The sequence below is a fragment of the Vavraia culicis genome (genome assembly GCF_000192795.1).
Source record: "Vavraia culicis subsp. floridensis unplaced genomic scaffold supercont1.3, whole genome shotgun sequence".
In the NCBI taxonomy this organism is placed as follows: domain Eukaryota; kingdom Fungi; phylum Microsporidia; family Pleistophoridae; genus Vavraia; species Vavraia culicis.
Genome location: NW_007360606.1, coordinates 38,678 through 64,099, shown reverse-complemented (window position 1 = coordinate 64,099; position 25,422 = coordinate 38,678). Strand labels below are relative to the sequence as shown.

Sequence of the window (25,422 nt, the reverse complement as noted above, 5' to 3'; positions counted from 1 at the left end):
ACTTATAAACTTAAAAATATGGCTTATACCCGGTATTTGAGCTGGTAGATTTTATATTTCACAAATGAGGTAAATTAGAGCGTAAGATAAATTTTGGGAGGAAATACGTAACCATCGGAAATGCATGGTTTATTATCATCGAACAGCGAAACTTTGCAGTTTTCTTTGGATGACAGCCCATTAGATAACAATGTCGCAGTACGTATTGGAGAAGTATTGCGCGATCGCACCGATTTGGCTCTGTTTGTATTTGTTCTCGGTGTATCTATCGTATTGCTTCTCGTTATGATAAAATATTTTGTACTGCAGCCTATTCGATTTCTGAACAATTTAATAAATGGTCCGGCGGTTCATCGTTACTATGCGAGAGATGTGCTGAACGCTACGATGAATGATGCAAATCTACAGAGATTGAGTATATCTTCGGATGAAGATTCAAGTTCAACGCGTTTGCTATCTCCCATCTTCACAGGCAAGAAAAACAATACAACAAGTTCATCATTGAACGGAGAAATGGAGGATTTATCACCTGAAAATATGGAAAGCGATCTTATGTCGCCTTCAATTGTGGATGAAGAGGTGGTCTTTTCGATAAATTCGGGCAGAAACATGCAACTAATCGCTTTACCGTTGAGTAATTCAGTTAACGTGCCTTTGCCTGAGAATTTACCGGAGAACAATGCTCAACTACCAGAAACTATGGCCAGATACCCGCCATCATATGAAGACGCCATTGCTGAAGAAACTGCAGTTGAACGATGGTTTAGATACGATTCTTTATGGTTGCACGATTCTGCAACCTGCAGTAGTCGTTACGATGACATTCCTTCTCCATATGAGGAAATCATGGTCTCTTCACATAATTCTATGAACACTGCGCACTCACACGTCTCTAGCGAATACGTTGCCAACGAACGGGAAAATGAACAACGAACCTCTTCCTCTACCCGTAATGAATCATCGAGGAATCTTCGGCACCGCAATTATGAGGAATAAAATAATAAACAACGTATTTTGAAAGCAGTTTCACAACCATTTTTGATTCATAACATTGTAATGCGGTTTTATCGCGCTTCTCAGTTGATACCATACTCGTTGAAATGTAATTTTGGAAATTGCTTTCAGTTTCAGCGTTCCTCATCAATGTTGCATCGTAGGTTATTCTTAGTTCATAATTTTATACCAATCAAAGTATTTAAGGCCATACAACACCAATTTTCGCGCGAGCTTTCGATATTTTGCACCTTCTCCCGCTTTTTATATGAATAAATTACGTTGGATAGATAACAAAACTCATGTTTCATTTTATAAACGGAATTAAATCAAATACTTTGTAATTTCTATCATGTCAATGAATACATTTACTTGATCGTGCACCAATACTTGTTATAACTTATTTGGTAAATTAATTGCAATGCATTTAAATAATCTTCGTGATGGAGAATACCTCGTATCAAATATGCTGACATTAACTGAGACAACTCAAAAAACAGCGTGTTCTGAACGTACAACTGGCAGGTCCAGGGGAAGTGTAACCTCGTTTAGTTATTTTGAATTCGGTACGGCGCTGGTGTTTTTATGGGTGTTACTGTACATTATCATGGTACTGTATCGAAAAATATCAGACACTCTGTCCTATTTGATATTTGGGTACCAAGCACCTTGCCATCGGGTACCGTTACATCATAGGCATGGGCAATTCGCTAGATGTAAGCGACGCAAGTTTTCTACTAATCTACTCGGTGATGCACCTACAGACGAGTTGCATGCCAGCAACACATCTACTCTTCAAAACGTATCTGAAGGATGTGTGGTTCCTCGTGCTCTGTCACACAGTCACTCCTCCCCCCATGCAAGAAAACTGCCGAGAGAACACAAATCGGTGCAAGCACAAAGAGAGGTAGAATGGCCACTACCACATGTTTACGAGACCGTTTGCGAACCAAGTGATTTAAACGTACTTTCATACGAACCGGCTGCTTGCAATCAACTGCAATATGCCGAAACCGAGGATGCATCACTGGAACAAAAAATTTTTGGTACTATTTCATCGAATAGTTCTTCAAAAGATGACTGAATAAGGTAATTAAAACTGAAACAATGAGGTTCATTGCGCTACACAACCAATACTTTTACATTTTGTGATCAGAATGCTGGCTCATCACTTTGTTAGACGAATTCTCTTCATAAAAAACTTTTTTTCGGTAATTTTGTCTACGATACCTTCGTCAAGTTCTTGTTCTAATCGCCACTGTTAAAAGTTTACAGGACGTAATATCCTAATTACAAACTAAAAATGCGCATGCCTGTCCTGGATAGGAGTTGACTGTGTGATGCGGAATGGTGAGCGAACAGCTTTTACTAAAGAACTACCAAATCGGATGATACCAGCAGAGCGTTAAATAAAAAGCTTTAATTGCATTTACATTTGGCAAACACAGCAATATTTGATACGATAATGGCTTCATAATGACCTGGTACAGTAAAGTATGTCTGATGAGAAGGATGCCATAACTGACTACATTAGCTGCTCGCTTGCGAGAAGACCACCCAGCGTTGCCACGCGTTAGAAATGGCTGCATCTGCCATTTTCTACGGTCATGTAGCGTCCACGTCCCATACTGTTAGATAACTCTGTTTATTTCGTTCTTCTAGATTCCTTTCATCAATAGTACGCTCATTTATCTTCGCGTATCACAATACCTGAATAGCGTGCTTCTTTAGCCATTTCTGTTCGCCTTTACTCCTTATTGTTGATGGCGTATCGATAGTAAGGAAACGGCAACTATGAACCAGAATTTCCGCTCGTTAGCTAAACCTAGAAAAGCAACAGCACATCACAGTATTTTTTAAAGCGCTCTCTTTGGCTAATGGTGCGTAACCTTCCGTTCCGCTTCATACGAACGCTTTTACAGCTACTTCGTATCAGCGGGTTGATCTAATCAAAGATATAAAAGCTTGTTGTATACGCCAAGCTGAAAAGATATCCGGTGAAACACAGATTTACTACACTCATACCGGATGAAGATACCCTACCATACTACCAATCGTTGTCCCAATTTTCTGGCTTTTTGTTGCTGCTATCGGCAGCCCTTTCATTTATACTGGACTGATTTTCCTCAACCTTTTCCTGCTTTACATTGTCCTTGCTGCTTCCTTTCCTGTTCATGAAGGGCAGCCATCGCGACATTTTCGTTGAAATCTTCGAATTAACGATAGCCTCCCTGTTGCTTTCAAGATATCCCAAAATGTTCTTTATCACTGCAAAAAGCGTGTCTGAGTCTGTTTCTATGATTAGCTCACAAAGGAACGGCAAAATTTCCGTACACAACTTCTTGAAGCTGAAATTCTTGTAAATTTTATCCAACACGATCAGTGACTCCTCCCGGATGTGTGTATCGTGGATGAATACAAACATAAGCTTGTACAGTCCATGCAAATCGTTGTCCAAAAATAGCTTGAGATTGTTTTCTATCATGATCAGCGTGTACGTGCTTTTACAGTTGGACAGTAGCTTGCACAATTCTTTTATCTCGCTAGAATTGTAAAATTTCACTGTGTCGTTGACAAATTCCAGGGTTAAGGCTTGTAAAATTTTGTCTTTGCATTTCAATCCGATTGTCAGGTTATAAAAAATGGATTTTTTGTTCCAACACGAAACTCGCTTAAGGAAGAAGTTCTTCTTCTTAAGCAATTCCACGCGAAATTTCGTATCCAGAATCGAAAAAAGGTCCTCAATAACAATATCATATGATTCCATTTCCAATGAGATCATGAAATACAAATAAGTATATCTCAGGAAGAGCACATCCCCTATATTTCCATTATTCACCTGTTGTTCAAGCTCAATCAAGTCTATCGCGGCTTTTTCATCTTTCTCTTTGGTCAAACTTACCATTTTGTTGATGACAAGCCTACATATGTGCATCTTTATCATTTCAGGAATATCATTTGCTCTATGTTCTTTCCTGATCATGTTCAGAAAGCTGATGGCCTCTTCGTCGCTCATCACGTTGAACGTAATACATTTCTCTGCCAGCACGGAGTAAAAGCTCTCCTTGCCCAAGCATTCGTCGTACCTCACCTGCGTGTCCAATAGAGAATAACCCAAATGTTCAAACTGTTCCAAGTCACCAAAACATTCCTCCCGACTATTTACCGTCGCTGCGCATTCAAACCCGCCAAGTATCAGTGTTCCTAGACTGTTTATCAGCAGAGCATCTAAATTTAGATTATTGTGTGCTATCTTACACTTGTCGTGTAAGAAGCGCAAGGCATTCGCCAATGAGATCATTAAATATTCCTTGTACGTGTCGGAAAGATTTTCGCCAAGAATTCGGTACGGAACCACGGTTGGCATATAGATGCAACAGTCTTTGCTCCTTACGATGCTCATAATGTTGTAGTGCTTGACCGTACGCAATATCTTAGTAATTTTCTGGACTTGTCTCTTGTCGTGGTACCTAATTAAACTCAGAGACTCGTCATTTTTCGTGTAAGCGAATAGTTCGTAGGCTGGTGTTGTGTGTATAAGCTTTTTGGTGGAGAAGAAGGTCTCCTTCTTTGATAGAATTTTTTTGAGAATGGACATGAAGGGGCGTGTTCGTGGATAGAAGTGTTAATTGGACAAAAGGATCGAAAAAGTAAAATTATGAAAATGGAAAAGAAGTAAAAGTTAAAATTGATGCTTGCCATTTAATATCCAACTATAAATTACTTTAGTTCTATGTTACAGTCTTATATTACTTGGTGATCGAAGAGGGAAAATTATGTTTAGTGCCACAGAAAAGAATTGATGTCTAAAACAGCAATAAAACAGGTATTATTTCATTGAGTACCGGAACAAGTGTGAGCATCAATGAATATTTCCAAAAAAAACATATAGTAGGAAAATGCCATTCCGTATCGGAGTATGGTTTTAATAGAAATGTTACGGCAGACAAGAGAATAGTTGGGTATATCTTATCTTCCTAAATGAGCTCATCTACCATTTGCTCGGTATTATTGTGTTGAGGTTAGTACGCCGTGACGAGAGGTGGCTCACTAATACTAACCTCTTCTACTTCGAATTAAGCAGCCGTTCACCTAGCAGAAAATCGATTGGGAAGGGATTAAGCACTTTACGAGGTAAAAATTGTAAAAACAACGATGATGCTGTAAATGATTGACCACAACAAACACATAAAATAGCTACAAGCACTGTCAGCCACACATAATACGTCCATCAAATATTTAAAAATTTATTTAGAGAGAGAGACGTAGGTAATGCCGCTATTGACGCCTTCTACATAGGGCAACATCCTCTTCCCTTCTGAGCCTGTATTTCGACAACATCTTCATTCTCTTCTTCATTGTTACCGGAGCAATCCTGAATCACTAAATCGTTCACATGGTCAACCAACTCCCTAATATCTGCATACTTCATCGCACACGTCTCGATATACTTACCATCATACTCCTTGGCCTTCTCCACCGCCTTAATCTTTATCTCCTCCCTCTCCCTCTCATCCATCAGGTCTTTTTTGTTTCCCACAATTACTATTTTTATAAGTCTGTCAGGATCATTTATCAGCACTAGGTCCTTTATCCAGTGGTCAATATTGTCAAAGCTGCTGAGATGCTTGAGATCAAACACAATAACAGCAGCAAAAGACTTACGCGTGTAGTTTGGTATTATAGAATTATACCGTTCTTGCCCGGCCGTGTCCCATAATTGCAATCGAACATCTTTTCCCTGCAAATTTACCCTTAAATATGTGAAGTCTATGCCTATTGTTGGGTGGTAATTCTCGTCTGCCTCTTTGTTCGTAAATTGTGAGATGAGCGTCGTCTTCCCGACACTTGGATCACCAAGAAACACAATTTTATATTTTGTGCGCATTTTTCTGATGGAGAAGGGCTGCGCTCTTTTTGAATAGTTTAAAGCGTAATGAGGTGCGATGAACAATTGTGAAACGGATAAAAGAGGGTATAGCGCAAGCGCAACAAATAGCCGTTCAATAGGAAAAATACTACGCTAGCTCGTTGTTACCCACCATTGGTATGGTTTATGACGATATTCCAACCATCAATATTTCTGGCTCGTTTGGATGAAGTAAGCCTGAATAATTGCTGTTTCCACGGTTCGAGATTGACGCAAACTTACAAACCTACTGTTGAACTGAAAAAGATTAAGCCATATTGTAAGAAGCGAAAGATCAGTTGTGTGTACCTACACCTAATAAAACCAATAACATGGCGTTGTAACGGTAATGCAGCCATGTCAACTTCTTTCTTTTATTAACAGTAGTTTATTTACCTCCTCATACATCAATGTCGTTCGAAAAACACACTTTTTTGATCCGCTGGAACCGACCATGGCCACTGGTCCTTGGTTCACCATGACAAATCTTCTGATTTGTGGCTCTCTCAAGCAGGTTAACCGAATTGTCGTGGTATAATTTATAAAGGAAAATTAGCAATCTGTGACAAGGCATTTCGTTAATTATTACACATACATGCAGTAAAGCAAGAAAATGAACGTTCCAAGCGCGATTTTAACTTTGTTTAATGACATTACGACCGGTGTATCTGCGGATAGACCGCGGACCAGGAGCAAGATCGGTCCTAGCAGACCAAAAAAGCATATTTTTGGTGTTAACTGTGTGAGGAGATGAATAAATTGCTTCTGAAGAAGGAGCTTTACAGAGTGTCAGCCCAACACGTGACCATAGAGATATGTAACATTAACCTTTTTCATCATTATTGCTGCAAAAGGATGATTTATTCTACTAAACATGAGCTTGTAGCTTCAGCATATGTAGCGTTAACATGAAAAGTAATAATTTTAGTAAATTTGGTAGCTCGGCACGTTGACTGCTACCAAATTGAATGTTTGTTTGTCATATCATATGCCTCACACTAACATGTTGATCAAACATTTCTCGCTGTATTATAGTTGCAACTGCGTGATTGACTGAGCAAGACATGTTGCAGGATGTATGAGATGTGATTCAACCGTTAAGCATGTTTTCTATGCTAATATATGTGATGTGCCGTTTGTGCGGTGATATGTTAAACAAATTTGACTTTTAAATCACGTTTTTTTTCACCTGTTTGGGCAGGAGACATCAAAATTTAACTGTTTATAAAATTTATGTCCATTAGATGGAGAAGAGTCTTTTACAGGCCGGTAAAGTTCATTAAAATAACAAAAAAACATTTTTAAGAACATATCTCTTTCATTTTTGCGAATAATGCAGGTTATAAAATATGTGGTTTTCGTCTTCGGCCTAAACTTATTTGCAAATATGTTCGTATCTTTAACTCCATGCAACATAAAAACGATAAAGGATGTAGTTCTGAACGGCCCAGTAAAACGGGATGATACGCTTTTTGCCATAGGCATGCACTTAGCACTGCTAGTTCATCCTTTTGGCATCAGTTCCAACGTAACAAAATTGCAATATTTTCGGTACGCTCGTTACAATGAGCGCTAATATTGGATTTTAAAAAATTGCAAACTACGAGTTTACGCTTTCATTTCAAAACATCGAATTTGAGTGCGAATAATTAATCATCAGAAATATAAAAGCAACACAAACAAAAATAAACAAATGGAAAATACAAGCTCATCGGACGATAATATTTTGGAAACGTGTGTTATAGACAGCAGCGACCTGGAATCGGCTGAAAATGAAACAGGCGGTACACAAGTATGTGAGAATAATGGCGCTCCGTACGGTAAAACGGATTCGCTGAGTCGTATCGATGGTGGCTATGAAAGTGAAAAAACGGATAAAAACGATGATACATTCGACGAAAACAGTGAAAAATGTGCAAGTGACAATGAAATAGGGTACTACAGGGATGAGGATTATAACTGTGAAGATAGAAAATACATCGAACGAGTGAGAAATGATTCAGACGATGCTGATGCAGTGGAAATGCATTCCTCGCCAGAGACAGTATTGAATATGAAAGACCACAACCGGTTTAACGCGGAAGCACTCAAAAAAAACATCGATGGATCGCAACACCAGGAATGGCTATTAATGGAATCTTGTACGAGGGACCCCAAAAAAATGGAGAATCTACCCAATACAACATCTAAAAGTAGGAATGAAAGGAAAAAAGAACGTGATAAACATGAGATAACAAACGAAGATGAACAAATTGATGAAAATAATGGGAGGGATGCAGCTTCCGTGGATAAAGACGGTGAGAAAATGAAGGATAGCGCGGAAATAGCAGAAGAAGAGAAAGTTATTGTGAATAGTGATAATAATAGGGATGAAGACAGAGATTTTGAGGGAAATAACGAAACGGAGTGTGGTGAAGAAATTGCAGACGATGATTATGAGAAGAGTGGAGAAAACAATAATGAACGTTTCGAGGCTGTCAACGATGTAAGATCAAATGATAGTGAAAATTTAGATGAAAATAATCCAGAGGTTGCCAAAGAAAGTGGTAAAGATGTGTCTTTCAGTCTAGCTCAGTTGATTGCGGCGAAAAACGATGATAGTAACTACGATGTAATGAAACACCTAAATATAATCGATCCTGAGCTGCAAGAGGGCAGCAAGAAGATGTTTATTGATGATATCGTGAAAGGTGAACAGTCCAAAAGTATTTTGGGAAAGATAGAAGGTGAATTGCGTGAAAACTATGAGATGGAAAAAAAATGGAGGAAGAGAAAGAAATAAGACATGAAGACATTACTCATAAAGAGGATGTGACACGACCAGAGGAGTTTATTGAGGATAACAGTGGATCAGAGCTTGATAACAGTGTAGAGAAAGAAGATGTGACACGACCAGAGGAGTTTATTGAAGATAACAGTGGAGCAGAGCTTGAGAACAGTGTAGAGAAAGAGTATGTGACACGACCAGAGGAGTTTATTGAGGAGAACAGTGGAGCAGAGCTTGAGAACAGTGCAGAGAAAGAGGATGTGACACGACCAGAGGAGTTTATTGAGGAGAACAGTGGAGCAGAGCTTGAGAACAGTGTAGAGAAAGAAGATGTGACACGACCAGAGGAGTTTATTGAGGAGAACAGTGGAGCAGAGCTTGAGAACAGTGCAGAGAAAGAGGATGTGACACGACCAGAGGAGTTTATTGAAGAGAACAGTGGAGCAGAGCTTGAGAACAGTGTAGAGAAAGAAGATATGACACGACCAGAGGAGTTTATTGAAGATAACAGTGGAGCAGAGCTTGAGAACAGTGTAGAGAAAGAAGATGTGACACGACCAGAGGAGTTTATTGAAGAGAACAGTAGAGCAAACGCAGACGAGCAGAAATATGAAGATGACATCGTGGTAAGTAGTGAAGGTAGTAAAGAAGAAAAGAGCACAAATTACGAAATGGAAGATTATGTAAAGGAAGAGGAGCATCAAAACAACGCTGGAGAGACATTCGAGGCGAACAGCGGAGAGGTAACTAGATCGACCGAACACGAATGTTCAATAGCAGAAGGCGTTTCGGAGACCAAAAAAGATGACAACTCATCATTAAGTGAGGAACACTTACACGAAGAGACGAGAGAAACGTTTCCAGCCGCTGATACGATTGGTTTGGGAAGACTTACAGAAGACGATGAAGATTTTGACCTCCCGGATATACCCGATGAGCTGTTTGATGGTTATGAAAATGAATGTCCAGACTTTCTCGTCTCATCGAATAAAAACGCCGATACAAAAAATAGGGAAATTAGCGACGAAATAGTTGAGCGTAGAGATGGAGTTGGATCAGTGCTAGCAGTTGATGTACATGAGAGGGCTCCGGCAAATGAAGCTGTTGAATATCAAGAAGGACTCACAGAGTCGAGAAATAGCGAACTGCCAATCGATGGCCAACAGTCAACTGAGGAAGGACACAGACTAACGGAACAGAATGAGCTTGTGGACGGTAAAATAAGAGAAAATATCGAGCAAAAAACACCAAGTGATCAAATAGAGGACAACAAGAACTTGATGAATCTGTTAAATCACGATAACCAATCGAAGGATCATGTGTTCAAAGAAGAATCGTTCTATGACATCGATGTTGCGCCCAAAAAAGTGATAAAAGGCCATGAAATAATTGAGGAGATGCCAAATGATCTTTGGAGCGATGAGGACGAGGAATTGGAGACTACTTTTGAAAAGTTGCATGTCAAAGGTACTGCCGAGGGTTTTATGGAAGAAGAAATGAGTAATGTTGGTAAAGATGTCTCAGGTAACGTGTATCAGCCACAAGAATCAAAAAAGCTTAGCATAGTTGATGAGAAAAATGTCACTGAGTCTGTGAGCACAAACGATCCTTTTGCACGAGTTTATGAACATGGTATGGAGAGGAGTGCCGATACGTTCAGGAGCAGGAGAGAGAACGATTTATTTACGACAATAGCAGATAGGAACGCATCACCCGAGGAAAAGGCACTGGAAAGTTTGGTCAGGAAACAAATGAATATTGACGACAAGATCAGACACGAGGACTCGCTCGAAAGACTCAAAAATGCTGATATCAACGAAGAGATATGTCAAAGCGCAGAAAAAACGGTTAAACCCGGTAATTTATTCATACCCGCGGTCAAGAACAAGCCAAAGAGCAGTTTTGTACCAAAGGTAGACATGTCGCTCAGTCCCCACAAGAAAGGCGTTAAATTCCAGTTTCTGAGAAATAAATTGTTGGTGTTCACGTCTGTGAAACAGTGCAGGGTGAATGCAGAGAATGAAAAAACAGAGAAAATGAAGTACGTTGAAAGGTTCTACAGAATAAAAAGTAATCAGCGTGTGGATGCGATGACTAAAAGCGAAATTAGGGAAAAAGCTGCAAATACCACCGCTCCTAACAATATCTACGCGTTGTTGCTCGATGTGAGGTCTTTTAAGGGTACCGAAGCAAGAATGACACATAACCCGGACATAAATGAAATCATGAGGCTGTCCTTCAAGGATCAATTAGCAGCCACTATGAAATGCATCGAGAGAAAGGACTACGGCATGGCGTTCCTCTTATCTAGAGGCAATAAAGAAGCGGAGAGAGCCGCATTAGATGGCTATCTTCGCACTTCTATTGATCCGCTTTTCCACAGTTTTTTTAGCCACACCGCGGAAATCATGGCTCCTTACAAATGCGAACCGTATTTGCACGATGATGGCCGTTGGGTTGAGTTTCTATCGTTGATCCTCGATAGGAGGAACGCAAGCGATGCGGATATGGAGAGTCTTTTGGAAATTAAGAAATCAAAAGCTGATCAGTTCTATGTCCTGGTGTTTCTGTATCTCAAATTTGGAAAGAGCTTTTTTCATAAGCACAAGGATGTGCTGCTTACCAATTATGAATTTGTAAGAATTATGAGCTATTTGAAGGTTAAAGACATAGAGGACTTGAAGACGTATTATGAGGAGTACTTTTTGGTGACCGATAAAGGAATGCCTGTGATGACCGGTGGATGGGGATGGAAGAACTATGTTGAGAAAGGTATCAGTAAAATTATTGGCATAGATAATGCCTTTGCAGAAAACGAGGTACAAAAGGGAACGGCCAACAAAAATGTGAGTGAGAAGACCAAAGCCATGAACAAGGACAAATTACGTGGTGACGAGGAGTTGAGTGCTAAGAGAAAAATGAATCCTCAGGTTGAAGACGATACAAACACGTTGAAAGATAAAGAAGCGCTATTTGAGAAACATATCAAATTGGCGAAAGAGAACATGGATAAAACGGAGCAAAAGACGGTACCGGACTATGCTTCAAGTTTTGCTGATTTCTTTGTGTCCGAGCCTATGCTTGTGCCTGATACCTCATACGATGACCAATCATTGCCAAAATCGGTAATTGATCGGGATAAAGACGATGAAAATGATGTGATTATTGCAAAAAAGGAGGAGAAAGGCTGGGGGTTCAGTTTGTTAAACCTATTTAAACGCAAAGAGAAGCGGTACAAGGTAAAGTGCGGTGTTGAATGCGACTTTAAGTACGATCCTCAGACTAAGCGGTGGATAAACACCAAGGCACAGACCAGTAAAGTAGAAAAAATAGATGCTCAGAAAGATAAAGTGGTAACGGAGAAGAGTGTACCGTTGCCATGTCCGGTTAATAGGAAAACTGGCGAGAAGAAGACAGGCGAAAGTATTGCTAGTAGATATGTTATTGAAAATGATGGTGTCACCGATGAAGAAGTGAATGCGAATGATATCTTTGGGGTTTGTAAGAAGAAATGAGCTGCGCTTAACGCCTTCTGTATTTTTTAGGTCTTTCTACCATGTCTGCGTTCAATTAAATGTAATTTTTCGGAAAAGAGTCTGTGCCAATTTGGGGTGTTAGAACAGCATGTTCATACATGTATGAGGCTTTTGTGCCGGTTTCTAAGAAGCATTCAGTGTTTTTCACACTACTGCACATCAACATCCGGACAAACACTTCCCAATCTACGAAGGTATCACACCATTCGTGATTTTTGGTCCTAAATTTGGTTGAACTATTTCGTTATCGTTCTGACAAAAGCACAGTGAACAAACAACAATCACGAATTGACTGGTCATACGATCTTCTAATACTGCATTGAGCAGCAATTTAAGCGAAAAGTTTGATGGTTTTTGTTTAATAAAAATACATTGTATAAATATTGGCAAAGAAATGATAATTTTACTGATTATTAACACGTGACCACTAGACCAATGAATAAATGCATATTGATGATGAAATACTAAGAAGCATCATATTTTTACATCAACTGCAAATGTTAAGCTGAACTATTCGTACAGTTTATAACAAAAAGGTGCATCTTCCGTTTAAAAGTCAATTTTGCAGAACATTTTTCGTTATATCCTTGATATGTTCTTTTTTTAGAGTAATCCCAAACTCACAGGTATCATCACTGATGTATCGTTCAAATATATCTGTCATTTTAGCGATCTCTGCTTCATGTTCATCAATCCCAGTGTCTTCATCCATGTTTGTGCCAATTTGATCATTTATTTCCCAAAGAAGCACCAGGCCTCGTTTGGTGGTATGTATGTGCTGCTTTTCTGGCGGCATCCCCGTTTTTTCATATATTTCCTCTGCCATATCATCCTTGTTCTGTATTCTTATGGAACATAGACCCGGTCTCTTAACATACATCCGAAGGGCTGAGATATTCTAACCGAATAATCGCTGGTCCTCTTGTGCAGAGTTACCATGTCTCCAGGTTGTTACACAATAGAACAAACCACCCTACACAAAGAAGAATGTGAAACGGATATTACTGCAGTTACGTCTCATACCATTTGCAAGAAACGACAAACGGTACAAGAACAGTATCTAACTATTCACTAACCATTCTACTCTTTTTAAGCACTCCTTATTTGTTTATTTTCAATTTTCTATCCATCCACCGCACTTCCGCGTTATTTTGCGAAAGATGGTGTAACAGAATCGCACCAAATTGACTTTTCACGACAAATATTGATTGCTAAAACAGGATAATAACTCAACCAAAATCAGAACAATATTCTTATTGTGCACTATCAGTACCATTCGACCGGTATTCCGATCTTTTTTCATTTTTTCATCAAAAACAAGGCCATCCTTGTTTCACATGATACAAATTCGAAAAGATTTGGTTTTTTTGGTAATTATGATGCTGCAACGTTGTGCAACAACACTTGTGAGACTGTTTATTCCAAAAAGAATCGAAGTCATGCAATTAAAGGAATATCTGCTGAGCATGGAGAGCGTCTACATTGGAATTGCGAAGCTTGCGCTCATCATGATCATACTATACTTTTATAGAGCTGAACTACGCCTAGATTGTACTAATTTTGTCGGAAGTGCACAGGAGAATACATTTATGATAGTGATACTGCTGTTTTGGTCTATTGCGTACCCCGCATTTCTTACACTTCCTGTAAGAAGTACGTACATTGCAATATCTTACCTATGTCTTAGGAAAAACATTTTTTTATTTTTTGAAAAACTTCTGTTGGACACTTTTCTCGATGTTTTTCTTTTCGTGTACCTCCTGTTCTATAAAATAAGCGAAGGTAAACGAATCGATCGTATTATCCGAAGAAGGGATTTGCGATTGACCTTCTACATGGTTTTGATTCTGATTGGCACCAGTGCTCTGATGACATATGCCCACTATTACAGAGAATTTGATAATGACACCGCGTACATGGTTTATTTTCTCATGAATTTCACTCTTTTGCTTGCATTTGATACTACGCGCAGCATCATGTTTGTATACTTTCTGTTTGTCCTTGGCAAGACAATAGCCACGCTATCATCACCACCGCTAAACTTTTAGAGCCATGCATATCACAAAAATGGCGAAAAGGCACCTAACGGCCCATCATTTGCAAGAACTGAACATAACCGGTACTGGCATATCGCATCAAATAAAAATGTTGTCACTGTTGTGGAGCAATGAGCTATTTATTGTTAAGTGAAGAATCATTGCATGACGGTTATTGCACGTGAAAACGAGCTATGCATGTGTAAAAAGTTCGATGTCCGAGTAATGACGAAACTCTTTCTTTGGCACCACTGCTGAACCACCGATAGACCGGTAAAAATATCTGTAGCTACCCAGTCATAGCTTGTCACTGCAATCAGCATCAATGGATTGATGCCCAGCATCCAAAAAGTTTATAACACGTTCGTTCGATTCCGCTACAGCCTTTGTCGCACGTAATGTACCACCAAACATACACCATGTTGAACTAATAACCATAAGTAATTAAATCTAACCATTCTCAGCATATGTTAATGACCTTTATTTAAATCGGCTAATGTTTTGGTTGTATGACCTGCAGCTAGAGCGGTACTCAATTGCTACTCACCAATTCCACGATGCACTCTCAGTGTTGTACACAAAAGAAAATATTGCCTATACACGTCTTTCTTAGTGAGCACCGATTAACCAAATCATAATAAAAGAATCGTTCCATATTTCATGACTCTGCAAATTGATGAAAAGGTCCCGTAGATCAGAACAACCTTAACAACCATCCACCGATTTCTTGTAATATAACGTTCTAAACAAAGGATAAATAACACATCGTGGAATTGAACTGCCTAGCGCAATCTTTTATTTTTTGGCAAACTCTCGTTTATGGCCACTTACTCGTCTGCACGGCCCTTCAGCTATGTTTATTGCCTCACAACTCACAAAAATATCCTTTTGACATCCGTTGCACTGAATCCTTCGCCACATATCGGACATTTTCTACTCCTCATTTTCAGCCGACCATCAACACACTCCCTGCATAGCACATGCATACACTTCACAATAACCGTGTCTTTGTAGTTCTTATCACACGTCGAGCATCGTAGCAGCTTCCTGTACTTGTCAAGGCTCTCAATCAACTCGGGTGATGAGGTACCCGCAAGGGCTTTAAACACTGTTCTGTAGTTTGCAATATCATCGTTCATCATTGTAAGTTTTGAATCCAATTTCGTTTGCTGTTTTTGGGCATTAGCGAGATCTTCTCTCAGCACAATTTCATCCTTCTCCAGGCTTTGTACTCTCTCCGTCAAATACTGCAACTCGGTGTTCGCCTTTAAATAATTTTTTTTGTGGTAAGAAGCCGCATTGCTCCTTCCCTCCAATTCTATCTTCAGACACTTTGTCTCGTAGTTCAGTTTATTCTTCAGATGCTCAAAAGACTCTCTGTCCTCTGCCAGTCTCTCCTTTTCTTTATAATTTTCCCTTTTTTCAAGTTCTACCACATCCTTCAAATTCTTGTAGGCATTTAGCTCTTTGCGTAGCTTTAGCTCCTCCTCACATCGCTTATCATCAATTACTGTATTACTCTTCAACGTGTCCAACTCAGCCTCTAAATCACCAATTTCTTCCTTTAAAATTGCATTCATTTCATTTGCACTTTCTAACTTGTGTCTCAAGTCTTTCACGTAGCTGTCCCTCTCTCTGTCAACCTTTTCAAGCGTCTCTTTAAAGTCAATAGCATTCTTTTGTGCATCCCTTAACAGTTCACAGTTCTTTTCCTCCACTTGTTTTAACACATCTTCCAAGTTCTTAACTCTTCTTCCGAGTGCTTCCCCTTCATCACATACCGTCTTTCTATTTTCTGCTGCTTTACATCTCAGCTCCTCTATTTCCTTGTACAACTCGCTTATTTTTTTTGTCTTGCTCACTTCTATCACTTCCATCAGTTCTTCAAGATTCACATTTTTCTCTATCTCTTCTTCGTTTTTTCCGGCACTTCCTTCTTCGCGATCAGCCAGTAAGGAGTTCAAATCGAGCACCTTCTTCTTGAGATGATATATTATATCGTCCTTCTCCTCAACGTACTCCTTATATTTCAAAAGAACCGAATCTTCCATCCCCTCGATGATATTCTTAATCTGATCGGTATATTTTCCCTGACACTCGTTTTCGTCATTCTCAGTACCAGCCATGTTCTTCCTGTGAGAATGAGTCTTTTTATTCTTTTGGGCCTTGTACCGCACGATATAGTCAACCATTCGCTTATAAAAAGCATCTTGGTCATCCACAAACACGGTGCTCACGAACTCAGAGTCACCGCTTTTCATCAAATACACGATTATACTGTAAAACAGCTCGTTCTCACCTTTCAACTCCCTGTATTTCTCGTACATATCGCTATTCTTCTGCTTGTACATTTCTATTTCGTAAACAAGTGCCCGCTTTTGCATTGTGTCTATCTTCTCCTTTTCTATTATGTTTACCAATTCTTTGAGTATTTTTGAGCGCTTCATCTCTATTGTGGCCTTCCTTCTTTTGTTCATTTCTCCAATCCGTGGTGAGAAGGATTAAAAATAATTTTATTATAAATTTGATCTTTTCGCTCTCTTGAGAGGGGAATAAAAATTTTTAGACTAATCACGGTTTACTTTTTGGTTCGTTTGTTTTTTATATGGAAGAATGAAAAGAAAGGCTTTTTGTGCTATATTATCATTGCACAGCATTAGTTGCTACAATTATGTTTTGTGCAGAAAATTGTGATGTTTTACTAGTGGAGCGCATGCTGCTACGTGTTTTAAAGATTTTATCACTGACCTCAGTCACAGTGGTACGGCAGATTCTAAACATAATGATAGCGTGTATTTTTTCTTGTGCTCACGAGAATACCAAAAGTATAAATGCTATATATGATGTATCAAATTGCTATATATGGCTGATCAAAGTATGCGTGTGAGCTGAGTTTTTATATTACATTTTATATCATAACAAACATTGTAAACGGGCTAGAACAGACAGTTTAGCATTTATGGTTCGTTCAAATGCTCAGATGCATGCATGAACTGAATTGGTAAACAACTACTGAACTGTTATTAACCCTCCGCAAAAGATCACTATTATCAGTACCTTATGTTACCGCTGCTGGACTCACGTATTGAGAATCGAGCGTTGCGTCTTGTTCTCAACAGGTTATAGTTCGCTAAATATTTCTGACCAAATGGTTTAACTGTGTTTAAAATAGTTCTTTTACGTCAAGATACGAAAGATTTTCTTTTTATTTTCGTGGTCAATCAAAGCTCTGGTGATAGTGGTGTCACTCGTATCTAAAAAAAGAAAAAATTAGCAAAATAGCTCTAGAGTTGATCAAAGATGCAAGTAGTGCGGTTATTACAGCGCCATTTAGCAATGATTAATCAATTAAAACATTATTAATATCACAAATAATACTCTGCTCGATTATTTTACTTTCATATAAATAAAAAGACAACTCGGAAGCTGATTGGTCAATTCTAAAAACAATTGAATAACAATTTTTACCCATGCATATTTTCTAACAAAGGGTTCAAAATTGGTATTCCATTTTTTCTATAAATGCTCAGCCGTTTATTATAAGCAACATTAAAAATACATTATTAGCGGATTTCTAGCCTCTACCAAAAGATATGAAACAAATTAAAGTATTGGAAAAGACACGACACATTAAGGAAAAGAAACACCATTACATAGATAAGCAACCATTTCTCTGTTTATAAATGGAAATATCATAGCTAGCTGTGACATAAAACAGCGGTACCTGCTACCACAATCTTTTTTTGTTTTATGAAAGCTATAAAAACTTTGGATCAGTGAATGAATTTAAAAAATCAGCAATTCGTAGTAATAGCGAATGGGAATACGTTGTTGTTTGACAGCAGTTTTGTTTAACAACGCTTTGCATGCATATATTCCCTCAGACATGCCACACCTTTGACTGCTCGCACCAGCTGGCATTCTATACGATTTTGTGCTGTAACTGTAAGACAACCTGCGTTGCCAACAGCTATTATCAGCCTTTGGTCGTAGGTTATGCCGCCAGCCAGTTCAAGATTCAGCATCCCTGATTCACATCGTCTCTCAACACCTGTCAGCATTTCTTGATATTTTGGCGTCTGCTTCGGCTCATATACGAACAGGTCGTACAATTTCATCTAAATTGGCCCAATTGAACTTATTTATCGCCATATGCGTGACAATAACGTGGGCCAAGAAGGGTCATATCAGTTTGCCATTGCCCCTTGTCTCTACATACTGTGACTTGTGTGCACTTCTTTGTCTGACACGTAGTAATCAAGTTCTTTTCTTATGAGCAAGGACTCAAATTTCTGGCAAAAAGAATGGCACATATCAATCAAACCACTCGACCAACAAAATCCTATCATGAGCTATATCCGTAGAACAACCTTATGGTCAAAACAGCATTGCCAACTTATGGCGCAGTCGGCACGCCTTTCGATCCTGAAGTAGGAGTTGGATAGCTCCCCAATACAAATAGTAGCTCAGTAGATACGATAACACGGTAGTGGTACTTCTTTTGGAACTTCATTTATTCACTTTCTTCTAATGCCTGTTCTCCATAACCTTTTTCAGCCCACTTCCAAATTTCATCTGATCCTTAATCATGTACAGCATGAGCATCAGCATCACTATGAATTTAAAGCTGTCTGTTATTAATTGAAATCTAAATTAGAAATATTAACTTATACCAATTCCGTTCGGTCAGATTTTATGTCTTCAACCGTGCAGCTGACATCCGCAGAAAAGTCTGTCGCAAGAAATATATAAAGGATTATCCTGGCCTTGTGGTTCTCCGTATGTTTATTTGTGACGAAAATAAAGTAGAAGACCAGCTTGCATATTACCTGGATGGATACGCACACCATCTGCCTCAGCGAAACCGTATTCTCAGTAAAAATCTGAATCATGGAGAAGAGGACGTATAGCTTGAAGATCACTATTAATTTCTGTCTTATCTAAATTAAAAAAATGACTTACCATATTGATTTCTAATTAGAATATGTTACTTACCGTTTATAGTTGATTCACAACCGATTTTCTTGTAGTAGTACCATGAAAATTCGTAAATAAATCCTTTGGACTTGTAAATGATGATAGAGCCTCTTATCAAAAAGAGAAGTATCACCAGCATTCCGAACACTCTGCTTATCCGGGTGTTTATCTCATCAAACAGGAAGTAAGTCATCAATGATAGCGTGTACACATAGAAAATTGTGTATAGATACATCTGATACACATTTTTGAGAAGAATAGAATCTATGAGGAACAGGTTTCCCATGACCAGCGAGAACGAGAATGATAACGTTATTTTCTTGTGGTTGCAACTGAAAATAAAAAATGTGCACATGCCATAGGTGATTATTTCTAGGAGCAGGTTCAGGAAGAATACGTTGATGCTCTTTTCATGGAAGTTTTTGTACACAGATCCTCCTCTAGCCGACAAAAAAGGTAGTAATGCATTCATTACGAATATGAGCTGGCTCGTATTTTATTTTTATACAGTCTGATTTAATCAGAGAGGCTAACATTTTCAGATTAATTGTTTGTATCGTGATTTACGTTTTTGAGATCTATTAAAACGACTCGTATTATTACATGGCGCTTTCTGATCAAATTAAAATGATGGCAAGATTTTAATCATAACATTAGCTAGAACGAAACATGCGGTAAAAGCAGTGATTCGAACAATATACACTTATTATTACACCTGTCAGAAAAGAATGATGCTGACAAGGCGAAATCTTTCCTTTGTCTCTTTATATGATTTCCCAATTTATCTAAATGAAATTATACTACAGAGAATGATCACCATTTTAATTTATCATCCGTTTCTGCACAAATGGAAAGCGAATTGACCATAAAAGTGTTGATTGTTTGTTAATGTTTCGAGATAAATCATGTTATCTCATCAAACCAGTAGGTAAAATCCGAGAGCTGATACCGTGTGATTATATACTTAGATTAGTGTATAGTTTCCATATGTTAAGACGATTCCCATGAGTATAATATACGATTTGTTTTCATGTTTAAAAGCTCTTATATCTGCACCAATTCAAGAATTTTCATGTTCTCAGTACTTTTGTTGAATTTAATAAGATTTACTTACGGAGTGATTGCCACACAATACCTCACATTTCTGCAATCTGGCAATTTCGCACATTTTAGCTGCTTTATTCATTAATTTGACATGTGAGATGGAGCTTTTTCTATTTTTGGCTCATACAGAGTGCGGTATGGCACAAAAAGTGTGTTAATGTAAACTTGGAAACATTCACGTGTAAACAAAGTGACCAGAATAGAATGTAACGCTGTAACATGTGATTCGTGGATGATTTTCTCCTTTGGAACTAGTAGTGAAAGATTGCCCTCATCACAACGTTAGGCATTTGATTTATGATGGTACTTTCATCTTAGGTACCGAAGTGCATTAGCAACTAGGAACTCTCCCAAGATTTGTATGATACTCCGTCACGAGATAGTGAGAACCAAAAACTCTCTATGAACACCACTCCTTGCGCACTTCACCACAGATTAATATTTTTTGTTTTTTGAAATACCTTTCGTTAGTGCAAAATGACCTGATGAACCGTTGGGCGTCTACACAAATTTATTGATATAAGGGATTGAATCGTGGATTACTGTGGATGAAAAGGTCGAATCCTCACCTGGCTACCGAGCTTAACTCTCGCCAGGATAGCACCAAAAAATTCAATATTTTGTTTCCAATGTGTACACGGAAACGGGTAATGCTTGAAATCCAGTTCCAAGTTATATGAGTGCGTAACCGATTCCAAAGCCGCACCTGTTTTAACTTAGGTAAGCTATAGGTTTGATTTTTCCTTGTAAACCAATGAAATTCAATACCATAGTTAGCTGCGACTCACCAGAAATGCGCTTATGAATGGTTTGACACAGTGATCTGAGGAATAAATAAATTAACAAATAAACTAGATTTATAAAATTTTAATAGTGCATGTGATGTACTTGGTATATCACATGCACTGTTTGTACATTTTTTTAATATGCTGTTCATTCATTTTTAATCAGGTTCTTCAAATAATAAAATCGCTTTTTACAGTTCATATTTTTCGCCGTAGCCTTGGGAATTTTATTTGGATGTTGCTGTACGAAGAGATAAATGGCTTGTGGTGTAAAAACTGTACAATGCATTTTTCTACAAACATGTGCTGCGCAACACAGGCATTTCTGAAATGAAATATATTTACTCAAAAGGCTATCGACTAAACTTTTTATTAAACAGAACTGATCATGATGATTGCTTTCTCTGTGGTGGTAAAAAACCTTCTATTGCACATGTGAACACGCGCCACAAGGTCTATTAGGGATCAGCTTTTAACTAATATGCTGTACTAAGAAAGCTGCTTATTAGTGCTTGAGACAGGATTGGTAGAAAACATTTCCAAAACAGCAACATAAAAATGTGTAAAATCAGTCCAAACTCAGTTTAAACTTTGTTGTTTAAGAGAAGGCACTCAAGCCGTAAATGTCAACAGTCAACAAAAAGCAAACAAATTTACTCACAAATAGCGCTAATGAACGAAAAATATGCCGCAACAAAACACCAGATAGTTTCCACTTGCCATATAAAATACGTACCTGAGATATATACGAGTGAACAGCATATATCAATGACGGATACAAACCAAATCGTAACTTTTTAGGTAAATATCATTTTGTACCCGTGGAGAATAATTTGCTTGTTGCCGTCTTTCATCTACCATGAGCAGTAAAGTGCCCTCGTCAAATTTTCTGTTTGTAGGTTTAATAAATCACTGCAATTAAATCACCTTCAAATTGAAAGTTTTATTCGTACCGTAACAAAATAAAGCATGGACAAAACAATAACACCAATACAGGCAATAAACATGGCATTAGACGAGGAAATGGAGCTGAATCCGAAAATATTTATCATAGGCGAAGAGGTGGGACTACATGGAGGCGCATACGGAGCAACACTTAACCTACAGAAAAAGTATGGTGAGCACCGGGTTGTTGATTCACCGATCAGCGAAATAGGTTTCACAGGACTGGCAGCGGGCGCAGCACAAGCTGGCTTGCATCCTGTAGTGGACTACATGACCTGGAACTTCGCACTGCAGTCCATCGATCACATAATTAACACCTGTGCAAAATCTCTGTATATGTCCAACGGCTTATTGCGGACACCTATCGTGTTCAGAGGACCAAATGGATTTAATTACGGCGTAGGCGCGCAACATACACAAGATTTTGGCTGCTACTACGGAGCTGTGCCTGGTTTGAAGGTTGTGGCACCTTACAACGCCCGAGATCATCGGGGGTGCCTGAGAAAGGCCTTGCGTGATCAAAACCCGGTAATATTCTTGGAAAATGAGGTGCTGTACCAGAAACCATTCGAGAGATGTAAATCGTTTGATGACAAAGAGTACATTCAGGAGTTCAAGGCTGTGGTGGAAAGGGAAGGCAAGGATGTCACGTTAATAGGCATCTCGCTCACGGTGGGCCTTTGTTTGGAGGCATCGCAAATGTTGGAGAAAGACGGTATCAGTGTCGAGGTAATAAATCTCATATCAATACGGCCGATTGATTACGCAACGATAGTTGAGAGCGTCAAAAAAACGAGGAGACTTGTAATTGTCGACAATTCTTGGCCGTGCTTCAGCATAGCATCGGAAATATCGGCCAATATCCACGAAAAAATGTTCAGTATGCTGAAAGTGCCTGTTGAGAGAATAAATGCTGAGGACGTGCCTACACCGTATGCATTAAATCTTGAGCAGATGTCCCTGCCAAGTGTTGAGGATGTTTTCAAACGGGTACGTGATATGATGAAATAATTCAGTAAAGTCTCACAGTTTCTTCTTCAACAATCGTTCATGTGCTTTTATGCAGCATTTAAACGTATGAAACAGTTAAGTTGTTCGTATTTTCCATCTCATCATAAATTCCCAAGCATATTCCTCCGTTGCTTGATTTCAAATTTTTATGTTCCGAAGAACAAATGGACACAACGGTGCAGTACAGCACGAAGAAGGAAACATGTTCATGATAAATTGAAGAAAAATCTGTGAAAAGTGCTAATCGATGTGTTCTGTGTAAAATTGCTGTTCAGGATGGGTATTTTACCTAATATTGGCAGGGTAGCGATTTCACCGATTTTGTTAAATTCTCATAATCATGTCATTAGCTTGTAATACATCGCGTGATACCTGCTCATGACTTTTTTTACATGTACATGATCTAATACCGCTGCACCTGTACGCTTTTGTCACTGTTGTACTTGTAGGTCAGACCAGCACTAAAACCGCATTACGTTCATCTAATTGTTTACCCCCTGCAAGATGAAGGAATATCTGGAACACAGCATAACGGTGCAGACGGCCTCATCGTTGGTATCAGGCATATTGAAAAGAATAGATACCGACAATGGGTTGATATATGTGCAGGAAAAGAATGTACAGTCGCTCACACGGATTCTCTTTTCGCATGTAGAAAATTTGGAGCTTAACGACAACGATCCGAAGGAGCTAAACGATCCAGCTATAGTAGAGGCTGGCGAATACCTGGAATTTAACGAAAAAAGCGAATATTTATTCGAGGACAAGAACAGGTATGCCTCGTTGTTTGTGGATATGACAAGCGAGCAGAGGAAGAGTATAATAAGAGAGGCATACGATAACTACGGACCGAGCAAGGAGGAAGCTGCGAGTATTGCTGCGTGCTATTCCATCAATTTCTTTAAAAACAATTTCTTTGGCAACAAGGAATCGCACAGTATGAAAATTGGCGTCATAATTCAAAAGGATGACTGGTACGCACAGGTAGCGTTCAATATCTCGCGGCTGCTCATGGCGCAGGGGTACTACCCCGAGTTGATCATGCTTTGCTCGGTGAACTGCAAGATTGTCAGGCAGCTTTTTATTTCCAAGAAGGAAAGGCAGAAGAAAAAGGACAGCTTGGAAGGAAGCTATGATCTATCGATAGTTGTGTGCGATAACGCGAATATATTGAAGCAAGAATCTTTTAAATCAAATAGTACGGTGTTCATTGGTGTTCCGGAGAACGCAAAGTCAAGTTCCAAGACATACGCCATTTTTTACGGACCGTATGACGTAGAATACAAGAAATTTGGTGGTGGACTGGTGTTTGTGAATCCCGGATTCGGGAAAAGGACATTGATGAGGATGGGACTTGATCATTATCCGTCGTGTGGCTATATAGTTCACTCTAAATAAATATCTTATTATAAAGTAGTGCTTTGGTCGTAATTTGTGTCTGGTGGAGCGCTATCGTTTCATTCAAGCCCAGTTTTGGTTTCAACTTCTGCTATCTTCACAAGGCTATATCAGGTGAAATGGATTTGTAAATTGTGCTAAGTAAAGATTATAAAAAATATCACGATCTGAGCAAGAAATATTATCTAAAAAATGAACCAGCTTAGTTTGCTATTTTGTAACTCCATGCACAACGTGTATACTAGTGAACAATCCTATATTGCAAGCGACATACTATCATAATCGCAATTAAATTCATTACTACCATCGTACTCTTCTTCTAGAGAGTGAAAGCTGCGCTGTTAAATTACCCGTTTGACAGGTTATTAATTTCTTTATTGTATGTAAATGATCATTGGTTGATGAACTATTTCTTGTTCGGATATGATCATCCGCATTTTATTCACACTGTAGAAAGAACTAAACCATGACAATAGTGGACCTGTCTGTGATTTGATATGAATAAAAGTTGTGGATAGTCTGCCATACAAACAGATACTTTCTATTGGTTCGCTCAGCTCGGCTTTAGCTATTCAAAGATTTTGATCTGAGCTTTTGGAAATAACAACTTGATTACGTTACCAATTAAAATTATTTTCGCATTTTTCACACACTTCCTATTCGGTAATATTTTCATTTGCAGGAATTGTACGAAATGACACATTCGTCCGCATTTACTTGCGCTCACCAACAGGTCAAAACGCTATGAGCAATATAATCAGGTGAGTGCGTTATCTAATGCTGGTAATTTTTTTGTTTTGTCTAACGGCAGAAAAATTAGCTAAATATGGTTGATCTGGCCATTGCAACAGCACATGTTTACCAATCATATATCACGAGCTGAAAGGTACAAATCGTTATATTTCCTTATATAACCGTCTTCATTCGTGTTTGTTAGTGATATTTATGGCTATTATATTGT

The 25,422-nt window shown here is 38.7% G+C and overlaps 13 protein-coding genes across 13 annotated transcripts; 7 read left to right on the top strand and 6 right to left on the bottom strand.

The window, feature by feature from the left end:
• Nucleotides 1–120: 120 nt before the first annotated feature.
• On the top strand, nt 121–996 carry VCUG_00253 (uncharacterized protein; the record flags this gene model as incomplete). The annotated part of the gene is made up of 1 exon (XM_008075083.1): nt 121–996. One exon carries the CDS (start codon nt 121–123, stop codon nt 994–996), a length of 876 nt encoding a protein of 291 aa, XP_008073274.1.
• Nucleotides 997–1,414: 418 nt separating this feature from the next.
• VCUG_00252 (uncharacterized protein) lies at nt 1,415–2,077 on the top strand (the record flags this gene model as incomplete). The annotated part of the gene is made up of 1 exon (XM_008075082.1): nt 1,415–2,077. One exon carries the CDS (start codon nt 1,415–1,417, stop codon nt 2,075–2,077), a length of 663 nt encoding a protein of 220 aa, XP_008073273.1.
• A 913-nt stretch (nt 2,078–2,990) lies between these two features.
• Nucleotides 2,991–4,591, bottom strand: VCUG_00251 (uncharacterized protein; the record flags this gene model as incomplete). The annotated part of the gene is made up of 1 exon (XM_008075081.1): nt 2,991–4,591. The coding sequence occupies one exon, from the start codon at nt 4,589–4,591 to the stop codon at nt 3,041–3,043; it is 1,551 nt and encodes a 516-aa protein (XP_008073272.1). The 3' UTR covers nt 2,991–3,040.
• A 629-nt stretch (nt 4,592–5,220) lies between these two features.
• VCUG_00250 (small GTP-binding protein domain) lies at nt 5,221–5,886 on the bottom strand. The gene has a single exon (XM_008075080.1). It carries the CDS (start codon nt 5,879–5,881, stop codon nt 5,285–5,287), a length of 597 nt encoding a protein of 198 aa, XP_008073271.1. The 5' UTR covers nt 5,882–5,886; the 3' UTR covers nt 5,221–5,284.
• Nucleotides 5,887–7,595: 1,709 nt separating this feature from the next.
• Nucleotides 7,596–8,684, top strand: VCUG_00249 (uncharacterized protein; the record flags this gene model as incomplete). The annotated part of the gene is made up of 1 exon (XM_008075079.1): nt 7,596–8,684. One exon carries the CDS (start codon nt 7,596–7,598, stop codon nt 8,682–8,684), a length of 1,089 nt encoding a protein of 362 aa, XP_008073270.1.
• On the top strand, nt 8,663–12,184 carry VCUG_00248 (uncharacterized protein; the record flags this gene model as incomplete). The annotated part of the gene is made up of 1 exon (XM_008075078.1): nt 8,663–12,184. The coding sequence occupies one exon, from the start codon at nt 8,663–8,665 to the stop codon at nt 12,182–12,184; it is 3,522 nt and encodes a 1,173-aa protein (XP_008073269.1).
• A 404-nt stretch (nt 12,185–12,588) lies between these two features.
• On the bottom strand, nt 12,589–13,088 carry VCUG_00247 (uncharacterized protein). Its single transcript, XM_008075077.1, has one exon. It carries the CDS (start codon nt 13,083–13,085, stop codon nt 12,762–12,764), a length of 324 nt encoding a protein of 107 aa, XP_008073268.1. The 5' UTR covers nt 13,086–13,088; the 3' UTR covers nt 12,589–12,761.
• A 454-nt stretch (nt 13,089–13,542) lies between these two features.
• Nucleotides 13,543–14,705, top strand: VCUG_00246 (uncharacterized protein; the record flags this gene model as incomplete). The annotated part of the gene is made up of 1 exon (XM_008075076.1): nt 13,543–14,705. The coding sequence occupies one exon, from the start codon at nt 13,543–13,545 to the stop codon at nt 14,251–14,253; it is 711 nt and encodes a 236-aa protein (XP_008073267.1). The 3' UTR covers nt 14,254–14,705.
• An 8-nt stretch (nt 14,706–14,713) lies between these two features.
• On the bottom strand, nt 14,714–16,731 carry VCUG_00245 (uncharacterized protein). The gene has a single exon (XM_008075075.1). The coding sequence runs from the start codon at nt 16,716–16,718 to the stop codon at nt 15,114–15,116; it is 1,605 nt and encodes a 534-aa protein (XP_008073266.1). The 5' UTR covers nt 16,719–16,731; the 3' UTR covers nt 14,714–15,113.
• Nucleotides 16,732–18,908: 2,177 nt separating this feature from the next.
• VCUG_02834 (uncharacterized protein) lies at nt 18,909–19,133 on the bottom strand (the record flags this gene model as incomplete). Its single annotated transcript, XM_008075151.1, has 1 exon — nt 18,909–19,133. The coding sequence occupies one exon, from the start codon at nt 19,131–19,133 to the stop codon at nt 18,909–18,911; it is 225 nt and encodes a 74-aa protein (XP_008073342.1).
• A 95-nt stretch (nt 19,134–19,228) lies between these two features.
• On the bottom strand, nt 19,229–19,690 carry VCUG_00244 (uncharacterized protein; the record flags this gene model as incomplete). Its single annotated transcript, XM_008075074.1, has 1 exon — nt 19,229–19,690. One exon carries the CDS (start codon nt 19,688–19,690, stop codon nt 19,229–19,231), a length of 462 nt encoding a protein of 153 aa, XP_008073265.1.
• Nucleotides 19,691–22,014: 2,324 nt separating this feature from the next.
• Nucleotides 22,015–23,096, top strand: VCUG_00243 (uncharacterized protein). The gene has a single exon (XM_008075073.1). The coding sequence runs from the start codon at nt 22,077–22,079 to the stop codon at nt 23,061–23,063; it is 987 nt and encodes a 328-aa protein (XP_008073264.1). The 5' UTR covers nt 22,015–22,076; the 3' UTR covers nt 23,064–23,096.
• A 471-nt stretch (nt 23,097–23,567) lies between these two features.
• Nucleotides 23,568–24,461, top strand: VCUG_00242 (uncharacterized protein; the record flags this gene model as incomplete). Its single annotated transcript, XM_008075072.1, has 1 exon — nt 23,568–24,461. The coding sequence occupies one exon, from the start codon at nt 23,568–23,570 to the stop codon at nt 24,459–24,461; it is 894 nt and encodes a 297-aa protein (XP_008073263.1).
• Between the last annotated feature and the right edge of the window lie 961 nt (nt 24,462–25,422).

Excerpts from the sequence above, each read along its gene's own strand:
- VCUG_00250 (XM_008075080.1), bottom strand. The coding sequence starts at position 5,881 with ATGCGCACAAAATATAAAATTGTGTTTCTTGGTGATCCAAGTGTCGGG.
- VCUG_00247 (XM_008075077.1), bottom strand. The coding sequence starts at position 13,085 with ATGTATGTTAAGAGACCGGGTCTATGTTCCATAAGAATACAGAACAAG.
- VCUG_00245 (XM_008075075.1), bottom strand. The coding sequence starts at position 16,718 with ATGAACAAAAGAAGGAAGGCCACAATAGAGATGAAGCGCTCAAAAATA.
- VCUG_00243 (XM_008075073.1), top strand. The coding sequence starts at position 22,077 with ATGGACAAAACAATAACACCAATACAGGCAATAAACATGGCATTAGAC.